The sequence below is a fragment of the Rhineura floridana genome, chromosome 11 (assembly GCF_030035675.1).
Source record: "Rhineura floridana isolate rRhiFlo1 chromosome 11, rRhiFlo1.hap2, whole genome shotgun sequence".
NCBI classification, from domain to species: domain Eukaryota; kingdom Metazoa; phylum Chordata; class Lepidosauria; order Squamata; family Rhineuridae; genus Rhineura; species Rhineura floridana.
This window is the reverse complement of record NC_084490.1, coordinates 22,533,207-22,544,474: the sequence shown is the minus strand read 5'-3', so window position 1 is coordinate 22,544,474 and position 11,268 is coordinate 22,533,207. Positions and strand designations below refer to the sequence as shown.

The 11,268-nt window shown below is 45.5% G+C and overlaps 1 protein-coding gene across 1 annotated transcript; it reads left to right on the top strand.

The window, feature by feature from the left end:
* The first annotated feature begins 161 nt into the window (after window positions 1-161).
* AKT1S1 (AKT1 substrate 1) lies at window positions 162-10,770 on the top strand. The gene is made up of 5 exons (XM_061591244.1): window positions 162-286; window positions 992-1,452; window positions 5,360-5,437; window positions 8,490-8,638; window positions 9,699-10,770. Exons 2-5 carry the CDS (start codon window positions 993-995, stop codon window positions 9,840-9,842), a joined length of 831 nt encoding a protein of 276 aa, XP_061447228.1. The 5' UTR covers window positions 162-286; window position 992; the 3' UTR covers window positions 9,843-10,770.
* Window positions 10,771-11,268: the final 498 nt, after the last annotated feature.

Sequence of the window (11,268 nt, the reverse complement as noted above, 5' to 3'; positions counted from 1 at the left end):
TATTGGGCATGAATCTATACACTCCTCCTCCCCCGCCAGCACTCCTCCTTTAGCTCCACCATCTTTGTAAAGGGCAACGTGTGGGCGCTGCTTTCATGTCTTGTGAGGGCAGCCGAAGGAGGCGGAGCCTTGGGAGTGGGGAGGGGGGAGGAGGCGGTTGTTGTTTTGAGGAGGGGGGCATAAGTGTCTTGGGAAGGGTCAAAGGTGGGAGGTCAGGATTCTGAGTGGTGACCCCCGAGGGGGGTTGGGAGGGTCCGGTGGAGAAAGAATCAAGAAGCATTGGAAGGTAATGTGGTTCTCCCCCTTCCCTCTCTTCATTTTCCTCTGAAGTCCCACTTTGGGGGGGGGTGTTTCTGTCCCATTTTTAAATTATTATTTTCTCCTTCTCCGGTTAGTGTTGTTTATCTAGCGATATTGTGACCTCCCTCCCCGCTATCATGAGCAAACGTGTGTTTTGCTTTGTTGCTAGAGAACCCAGGAGTCCTGGCTCCCTCGTCGTTCCTTCCTGTAACCCGTTAGAAAGGGGCCCACTTTCTCCCCCAAAGAAACCCTGGAGTCCAGATAGCGTGGCCTTCTCTGCACTAGCCCATTGAATTGTATGCCCCTTCCAGAGGGCCCTGGAGCCCTAGCTCCTTGACCCTCCCTCCTTTAACTTGTTAACCTGTCTTCTTTCTCAATGGGAAAAGTTGGCCTCTCATTTATTGGGCAACAGGTTTTATTTTTATTTTAATATAGGTACTTATAGAAACTGTGTGTCATAGATAGCTTTTTAAGTGAAGCAGAGCACTCAGGCCTCTTCTAAGGCCTGATATATATCTTTGGTGGTGGTAAAAAAAACACAAGGTGTTCGTTTGCATTTCAAGTATTGTTTTATCCATATGATAGCTTAAACCAATTTGATATTTAAATCAATTGATGCTCCTGGCATTTGTTCACCCATGATTTTGTTAATGTTCACGCTCATACCCTTTTTTTTTTTTTTTGCCTGCAGGATGACGAACATGGCGGACAACCATAAGGAGAGCTGGGCAGCCTTGGTGGCTGCAGCAGAACAGTACCGGCGTCAGACAGGCAATGAGATAGTGCTGCTCACCGCCTTCAGGGCCCCACCCCCCGGCGGCTTCAGCTACGCACAGCATGGAAGTGGGGCTCTGGCTGATGCTGTTCAACGCTACCTCGAAGACATTGCAGTGGTTCACAAGACCACTGCCTTCACCTATGCTGCCCGCCCTCCTTCTGCCCCTCGCCCAGGCCCTACCAATGGGTCTTACTCCCGGAGTTACTCCTATGCCTCGGAGGAGCCTGCCCCGCACAGGACACCTACCCCCCAGGGGCCCTTGCTGCAGGCTTCTGGAGGCCAGGAGCCTGAAGATGAAGATGATGAAGGAGACAGGAATACCCTGACAGAACTGGAACAGCCAGGTGGGAGAGAGCATCCCAGTGACACCACTGGTAAGTCTGTGTGCAGTTGGTCATTTGTTTCTTAAAAAATATTTATATCTTGCCTTTCTATACAATGCTTAAAATGGCTAGCAATAGCATTGTTTGAAAACTGCATAATCTCAGGGGGGGGAAGAGAAAAGATACCAATATTTTAACAAAAGAAAGCTAAAAGTCACAGCGGCCAGAAATAAATTCACTAGTCCATTCTAAATCATTCAGAAGGCTTTCTTGAAAAGCCAGGTTTAGGGTACACACCAAAAGCCCAGCGTTGAGGTAGACACATGGACGTAGTCATGGGTCTTTTTTGGAGAGGGAGCTCTGCAACCTAACGCTTCAGTGCTTGAAAGTGGTGAGGTCCCAGCAAGTGTGAACAGAGTGGAGAGGAAAGTAGGTTGCAAGCAAATTGGGTGGGAGGGATCCCTTCTGAAAGTGTGTGCTGCTGGGAATGTGTTGTGTGGGACCCTTCTTGCTCACATTCCAGCAAAACTTTCAGCTGCTCAAACAGGAATGCTGATCTCTTGGAACTCTGAAGACCTGAAAGAGCCATTGGTAATGGAACATTGTCTAGCAAGTCTGTTGCTGGAACATAGGAAGCTGCCTTATTGAGTCTGACTGTTGGTCCATCTAGCTCAGTATTGTCTACACTGATTGGCAGCAGCTCTCCAGGATTTCAGGAAGAAGTCCTTCCAGTCCTACCTTGAGATGTTGGCGATTGAACCTGGGACTTTTCTTTAATTGGTTTTTAAAGCACAGGTAACACAGTACAGATAACAAAGGAATATATAGAACATAGATAAGGTAGAATGGAGCATATGTCTGAAGTATATGTAATAACAGCCATTATCTTTCTCCTGAACCTGGGACCTTCTGCATGCAAAGGAGATGCTCTGCTACTGAGCTACAGCCCTTCAGTCTGTTGCTGAAGTGAGCACATAGTGGTTATGTTCTTGGCTGCTTTGCTTTATAAACTCTTATGTAATCTAGAAAGGGGGAATGATCTTGTGTTTGTTTGTTTAAAAAAAGGGGGGGGAATTGCCTTATAAGTTGATTGCCTGTTCCCCCCTTTGCTTGTCCCAAAACTTTGCTTCATTATTAATGAGGGGAAAAATTGGATAATTAGCATTTGTACCTGGCCTTTCAACCCAACAAGGACCCCCCCCAGGTGACTCACAAGTATTAGAACAAAAACAACCAACTCTAAAAGTTAATGCAATAAAACATCAGCAGAATAACAAATGAAAACATCCATAGCTGTAAAACCGAGAGAGAACAAGATAATTCAGTTCCTGTTGAGTCTAAAAATTCTCTGAAAACAGCAGCATCTTAACAAAAGCATCTAAAGTGAAGAAGGGATGAAACCACCCTCCCAGTGAAAATAAGTCCAGAGGTGGAATGCCACCACTGAAGACCCTCTCCTGCTTGCCTACCTGCTGTACCTCTGATGTCAGGGAAATTTGGAGCAGGACTTGAGATGGTGACCTACGTGTGAGTGGGTAGGTTCATACCAGAATATGACATTACAAATTCTGAGAAAGAGCACCACAATGTGTATTAAGCATGTATATTTGTCCACCAAGCATAATTCATATTCTGTGCATGTCTAACAGGCATTTTTATAATACACTTCACGTGTTCCAATGCATTTCACATACCTTGTCTCAGGAATCCTTTAATGCCCGCCCTGAAAGATAGACCAGTGTCATAACCATATTGCAGATGACAACTGAGGCAAACAGGTCACTTGGTTAAGTTTGTGGCTGAGGAGGAGATACATACCGGTTCCTTGGTGGCTTGTACTCTTAGCTACTATGCTCCATCAGCTCTTGAGTTAGTTTCCTGCATACATATTGCCTTCTAAGCCTTTGGTCGCTCTTTGCCATCCAGTGACTCCTCTGCTTGTGTGTCCATTTGTTTAATAATCATGATACACCTAATCCGTGCTGAGGATTTTTAGCCACCAGGGTCCAAGTTGACACTAGCCAGCCTCTGTGGGGATCTGCTAGCAAAGGAGTGAGGAACTCGGGGCCAGGGACCAGATGCAGCCCTCTAAGCAGCTCTATCTGCCCCTCAGAACTCTCCCCAGGCCATACCTCTCACAGGCCCTGCTTTGCACCCTGTTTTTATCTGGCAGGAATGTTTTTGAACTCTAATAGCACCGCCTGCTTCCCTGGATGTAGGATAGAGTGTGATTGTGTGCAGATTTGTTTGTTGTTGTTATATGCCTTCAAGTCGATTACGACTTATGTCGACCCTATGAATTGGCAACCTCCAGTAGCATCTGTTATAAACCACCCTGTTCAGATCTTGTAAGTTCAGATCTGTGGCTTCCTTTATGGAATCAATCCATGTCTTGTTTGGTCTTCCTCTTTTTCTACTCCCTTCTGTTTTTTCCAGTATTATTGTCTTTTCTAGTGAATCAGGTCTTCTCATGATGATTTCGAAGAATAACCTCAGTTTCATCATTTTAGCTTCTAATTATAGTTCTGGTTTAATTTGTTCTAACACCCAATTGTTTGTCTTTTTTGCAGTCCATGGTATCCGCAAAGCTCTCCTCCAACACCATATTTCAAACGAGTTGATTTTTCCCTTACCCACTATTTTCACTGTCCAGCTTTTACATCCATACATAGAGATCCGGAATACCATGGTCTGAATGATCCTGAGCTGGGTGTTCAGTGATACATCTTTGCATTTATTGTTTGTTTTATTGATGTATTATTGATGTTTTATTTGTGGTTTTTTATATTTTTTGTAAGCCGCCTTGAGGGCCTTTTGGCCGGAAGGCGGGGTAGAAATATTAAAATCAATCAAAATCAAATCAATCATTTGAGGACCTTTTCTAGTTCTCTCATAGCTGGCCTCCCCAGTCCTAGCCTTCCTCTGGTTTCTTGACTGTTGTCTCCCTTTTGTTTAATGACTGTGCCAAAGTATTGATAATCCTTGACAAGTTGTGTTCTCATTGTCAATAAGGAACATGAAAAGAGCCCAGGCCCATCTAGTCCGACATCCTGTTCTCACAGTGCCTAGCCAGATGCCCATGGAAAGCCGAAAAGCAGGGCTTGAGGGCAGTAGCACTCTCCCTCACTTGTGATTCCCAGCAACTGGTATTCAGAAGCATACTGACTCTGACACTAGATGTAAGTCATAGCCATTATGGTTAGTAGTCACTGATCGCTTTATCCTCCATTCAGTTGTCTAAACCTATTTTAAAGCCATTAAAGTTTGGTGGCCATGACTACATCTTGTGGCAGCAAATAGCTGCCCAATGGCCTTCTTAGAAAACTGCTCGCTGACATATTTTAGACTAGTTTTTATCATGGAAAAATACAGTGTTCATGTAATGTTGCTTCTGTGTACCACAAGAAAATTTAGCAAAACTGGCTGTTAGGTTTCCAGCTCTGTATCAGCTTCTGTTTAGCTTATATGCTGATCTGGAAATAATGAGAAATGCAGAGTTTTCAGAGACTAAACACAAACGCTTTGTCCTTTAATCTGCACCTTTCAGTGCTGAAAAATTATCCTCCATCCTTTCCCTCTGGCATGCTCTTAAACTGAAAATGCATAAAAATTGTTCCCCTTATTATTTGTGTGGTGTTTCAAAGGGATATAGGATGTGGACCAGCAAGAACAAAATTGCCACAGAAGAAGAGGGGGATGATTTGCTTGCAGCCGTATCTCTGCATAGCTTGGGAGTTGGTACTTTAAAAATTGCCCCCACTCAAGCTACAGCTCCATCTAACGGTTGGGGGAGGTATCCTAGAACAATCAGCCACTCCCTGCTCCAGAGGTGATTGTGCTTTGATCCCTGAACAGGCAGTCCAGGGGTGGCTACTTCTCAGGTTTGAATAGGGGATTCCTGTAAGGACAACAACACCATGAAATGCCATTCAAATTTTATTTTTCAATCCACTTCTAGGTCTGTTTGTGATGGATGAGGATTCCCCAAGCCAGGAATATGAGCCTTTCTTTGACTCTGATCTGGAGAGCACTGATGGTGAGTGGCAGCAAGGGTGAATGATCTGAAACTCCCACTATTTTGAGTCTCTTCTCGTCCACCAGCCCCACCCCAGCATCCCATAATGTACATACTACATTGACTGGGAATGTGGAAGAAGCCAAGATGCTGGCTATTACACTAGCCCTGGGGTCATTTAAGGCTTTATAGTTATGTGAGTGAGCTCCTTCTCCTATGTAGCTCTTTCTGTGAGGTAGGTCCTTGGGGGCAGAGGGTCAACAGTCAGAACCAGAGTAATATAGTGGTTAGAGTATACCAGAAAAACCTGAGTTTGAATCCCTGCTTGGCCCTGAAGTCCTTATAAGGTTCTTATGATAAAAAGAGGTTAACACACACACACGCACACACGCATACACGCACATGCTTCCCTGAACTGCTTGGAGGAAGGATCCATAAATATGAAAAATAAATAGATCCATGGGTAAGCAGAGCAGGACCTTCTCTGATGGTGCTCAAGAACTTGCTTCGTAGAGAAGACTACCTGGCTCTGTTGCTTTTTATGGCCATATTAATTTTTTTATTCCACCAGGAGTTTTGAAGGGTGGTAGTAGCAGATGTTATATGCACCCTGATGACCAAAGGATTGCCTTGCCTGATCAAAGCAAGGGTCCACACAGACCGTTTGTTCTGTCTCCAGCAAATACAAACCAGATGTCTCTGAAAAGCTTGCAAGTGGGGCATAATAGGCAAACCACCTCTTGATATTTGGCCCCAAATATTGTATACATCGTTAGACAGAGAACCTGGCAACATACTTGGAGGTACTGCCTTGGAACATGGACAACTCCCCTGAGCCTCATGTTGATAAATTATGGAGGATGTGGTCCCAAGACCATGGGTCTGTAGGTCTTGTTCTTGACAGTTCGCCTTTTCCCTCCATGCTCCTTTTTGGTAGTGGTTCACAAGCAGGTGATTGGTAGTTGGACTTTTGCAGCTTCTGCTACTGGTGGGTTGGGGGCAGGGCAGCAGTCTTTTGTGACTTTTACACAATGCCTGTTGAATTCCATATGTTAACAATGCATTTCCTGAAGAGATGCCTTATGGTTGTTCTGATCAGGCCACTGATCAAATTCATCTGTTTATCCTGGCTTTTACTTTCCTTATGTTACAGACTTTGGTTTCCAGTTTCTTTCTTAAGCCCCAGCCCCTTAGGCTTAAGCCTGCTTTTTACAGCTATAGTGTTGATTCATCAGTTAGATTAATCCATGTTCAAAGGTGCCCCCAATCTGTGCAGCAGACTTTTTAAAAAAAGGAATGCAAGGAGTTTATTATAAAAACTGCAGTGCCATCTTGAAAGGGACATTTCCTTCTGTCTTGCAGTAGGCCCTATTTCAAGTCTTACTACTATGGTGGGGTAAGAGTGAGTGAATGAATGCGGGGGTGTTTGTACGGATGGGTTATGTGTGGATGTGTTCGTGTGTATGAATGGAGGTATATGGAAGTACTGTATGTGTGTAAAGGAAAGAGAAAGATGTGGATTGCATCACCCTTGCATACTGCTGCCATGTGGCCCCCAGAAGGTTAGCCATGAGGGAATTTGGCCCTCGAGCTGAAAAAGGGTTTTCACCTGTGAAGTAGGGAATGTTTTGAAGTGTGCAGTTTAGTTCTCATATGCAAGCCTGACACTCTTCTCGGGATCTTTGACACTGAGACTTGGACTCTCTCCAGTTTGGCACTCCAAGAGTTAACAGACAAAAGAGATAAATCAAAAGTAATGTTTATTCTGTCAAAAGGGAATTAGCACATTTACTAACAATATTGAACAAAACCAATAAACAGCTCACTAATTCTAGGCTGAGTTTAGAAGAGTTTAAAACCAATGCAAGTGTTGCTTTTCAAGCATGCCTAGGAGTCCGCAGGGAAAACTAGGATGTGCTTGGGAGAGGGTGAGGAGAGAATTAGATGGACATGGAAGAGGAGATTAGGTTAAAGGAGTGCATGTGGTACCCAAAGGGGGAACTGGGTGCTGACTAGAGCTGCTTGTTTGTAGAGAAAAGAGGCTGTTTTTAGGTAAAAATTAGAAAAAAGCAGGAGACTTTGAGGCAATGGCTGAGAGTAAAAAGTCTGTTCTGCAGTCAGTGGCTCTGGTTAGTGGAGAAAGAGGGATCTGAGAGTTTGGCAGGGACACAACTAAGGAGGAAGAAATGAGCATTGCAAGGGGAAGAAAGAGACCAAGTCTCCCCAAGAAAGCAGGCCTTGATTGGGCTGGAATTAGAGAAACAGGGGAAGGAGGGGGGTTCTACCAGCTGCTGGAAAAGTCAGGGAAGAGGAAGACATGTCCTCCTCCTGTGAGGCTGGGGTTCTGTGCTTTGCAGGTGAGTGGTAGAGAGAAGGGGAGGTCAGATTCCTCAATGGCAAAGTGAAGATCATCAGCTCTTGTGCTGGAGCAGGGCCTTGAAAGTTAACATAAAAACAGGGAAGGGTTTGTCTAAAATGTTTTCAAAACAGCTTCTAGAAACGCATCTTATTCTGCCGTCCAGGCGAGACAAGGAAAAGATACCTTTTGGGCTGTGTTGGCAAGAGCCTGTGGCCATTGAAAACTACTTGGTTAGTAATTACGAGGAGGGGGACAGCAAAGGAAGAAGTGACATTTAGGCGATGACATCTTGGTTGGAACACCATCTGATGCTCTCGTGTTTCTTTTAAATTTACAAATGATAAGGGAATGGCAGGGGTTTACAGAAGGAAGGAGACAGTGACCATACCAGGTGCTGTTGCAACTCAGCTTCCTTGGGATGCTTGAACGTGGCTTCCTATAGTGGAGTCTCTTAGGAGGTTTCTCCAGGCCCAAACTGAACCTTCCTTCTCAGATGTAGGCTATCACAGCAAAAGTACGGGGCACTTCATAACAACACACTTGTTTGATAAAATTGTACAACACATTATTGGGTTAGTGATTTTAATAAATGAAGTGCAGCCCATGCAAGAGTGATGTTATCCCAGATAGGGATGATGATGCTTACTGTTTGTTTCTCTTCACTTCCTGCTGCCCCTCTGACCCATTTCTCTCTCCCCCCCCCCCTTTCCCCAGATGGGAGTCTAAGCGAGGAGGCTCCTGGGCAGACAGCCCCTCCACCCCTGAGCCATCAGTATGCCAAGTCCCTGCCTGTCTCTGTGCCAATCTGGGGCTTTAAGGAGCAACGGCAAGAGATGCGGTCCTCTGACGAAGAGAACAGCAAGGTGGGTAGGAACTGAGGGTGTGCCCATTGGCAAGGCAGGCCATACAGGGAGAGGAAATGCTCTCCAGTGCTCCTCAGCTTCCCGTTTTTAGTCAGGTGTGTAGGAGCCTTGTGGTGAGAAAAGAGAGGACGTGATGTGCTGTGTTTGTGTCTGGAACTGAAGCAGCAGCAAGATAAGGTTATCACTAGGGGAAGACAAAATTTAGGAGCCAGAAGAAGATTGCACCACCGTTTGAGTGGGGAAAGTCAAAGTGGATTATAGGCTGTTGTCTTAATTGTGGAAGCGGGCAAGAGGAGGAACTGAACCCAAGGAAGAACTGAACCCAGGTGGACCAGGACCATTGGGACCAGGGCACCAGAGGCTGAGTGGGAGCTCACCCATGCTACCTAGCTGCACATAAGAAGCAATGTGTTATGTATATGCTTATTCTTTTGTGTGTTTGTAGTTGTAGCTTCATAAAACTTCGAAAGCTATTTTAACTTGCTTGATCTGTCACTGCTGATGGACTCAAGAAAACCCTGTTTTCAAACAGGGTGGCAAGGTCACTGCTGAAAAAGGTGCTGAGGCCACATTTTTTAAAAATATCTCACCACAAAGTTCCTACAGGTGTCAGTGGGAATGGCATTCAAGGAGTCTCAACTTTTCTTTTAAAAAGAAAAAAATGTTCTTGACCGCAAAGATAGGCTTAAATGTGTGTGACCAACAAGAAAGAAGCCAGAAGCGCAGGAGGTGTTTAGTGGTCAGGCCTGTAGCGTCCTCTTTCATCCTCTTCAGAACTGGCCAAACAAATATTGCAGAATTACGTGACGTACCTTGTGTAGAAATAGACTTTCTTGTCATGGACTTCATAAAATTTGGTGTGTAGAGTTTAAGTTGTTCAACAAGAGATGATGTCTGGGGCTGGTGGAAGGCCAAGAGTGAGACTTGGTGGGGCTGTGGGTGGGTGGCTGGCCTTGGTGCCAGAGTGAGAGCAAACAAAAGGGGAAACAGGTAGGATATCTTGGGGAGGGGGGAAGACGAGAATATTTCTCCATTTCACTGTTTCTGCTCCTTTTTGCAGCATTCGTCCCCTGACCTGGAAAAGATCGCTGCCAGCATGCGGGCACTGGTGCTTCGGGTGTCGGATGGCACGGAGATGTTTGGGGACCTGCCTCGCCCACGCCTCAACACCAGCGACTTCCAGAAGCTACAGCGGAAATACTGATGGATCTGGTGGTCCTTTGTCCCTCCCCAGTTGGTGTCCTTTGCTTTTCCCCCCTCCCCCCCATCCAAAATTGGTGGACAGGGTTGGAAGCTCCCCTCAAGCCATACAGTTCAAGTCTCCTCCTCTTCCCTCTCCCCAACCCCTCTGAGCTCCCACAAGCTTTAAATTAAAGTGATAACCTCAGTCTCACACTACAGCTGGGGTGGAGAGTCCAGTTCCCTCCACACCAGAAATCCTGTGCCACTTTCCCCTCTAATTAATCTTGGGTAATTAGGTGGTACAGCCGTTTCTTTCTGAGAGGGGTTCCTGACACATAGAAGAGGCGAAAAGAACACTACGCAGATGTACTGACAAAAATACACCACCATGTCTGTTCTCTCCCCCCACCCCCTTTCAAATCCACTCCAGCTCTGGCTGCTCTGGGTTCCCCTGGTCAGTTTTTTTGTTTGTCCTCCCAAAATAAGTGTCTTAAAATATCCTTTGCACATAAGCTGGGTTTGTCTACACTTTACGAGTTTAAGCTAAGTGACCCTTTGTAGAGCAGGCAGCAATGGGGCGGGGGGGGGGAGAAATCTTGTCACAATCGTTGTGCATAATTCTCTCCCAATTTCCAGGAGTGGTATTTCAGGGTCCTTTTTTTCTATTGGGGAGGGTGGGGCAAACATGGGGCTGCCCCACAAGGCAGATGGGATGTAAAAGAGGCTCTAGGAGTCGCTTACAATCTGCTGTTTATTATCTTCCCTGCTCCCATCCCCCCTTGCTGCCCCAGCATACTTTTGTATCAGATTTTCAAGGGCTCTTTCTGGCTCTAGCCCTCTATTTTTGTCCAAAGAAGATTGGTGAAATGGAAGGGAGAGGATGTATTTTTTTCTCCTTCCTGCCAACCTACAAGCCAATAGTAATTAATAAAAAAGCTGTCTTTTACCAACTCTTGCTGTATTGTCTGATTGATAGGAAATGGGTTAGTAAGGGGAGAAGAAAAGGAAAGATACCTGAATGGGGAAAGCTTTGAGTTGCATGTCTAGAAAAAGGGTGGAAAGGCAGACGTTGCTGGAAGACCTCTTTTCTATAATCACCCGCTGCCTTGGTCTAGACGTGTGAGCTGGGTCCATAAGAAGCTGTCTTATATTGAATCAGAGCCCCCAACTCTGTATGGTTGACGCTGATTGCCGGCGGCTCTGCAGGCTTTCAGGCAGACGTCTCTTGGCCTACCTGGAGATGCCAGGTATTGAACCTGGGACCTTCTGCATGCATGGCAGATGTCCTAGCTGCTCAGCAACAAGAGAAGAAGAACTTGTCCCTCTTCCTCCTTATTTATTTTCTCTCAAAAGGAAGGTTGCTTTGCTCTTAAAAATCTCATTTCAAAGAGTGCTGAACTGGGAGTTAATATAAGGAATTTTGAGGAGCTGACCTTTCAGATCTCCCT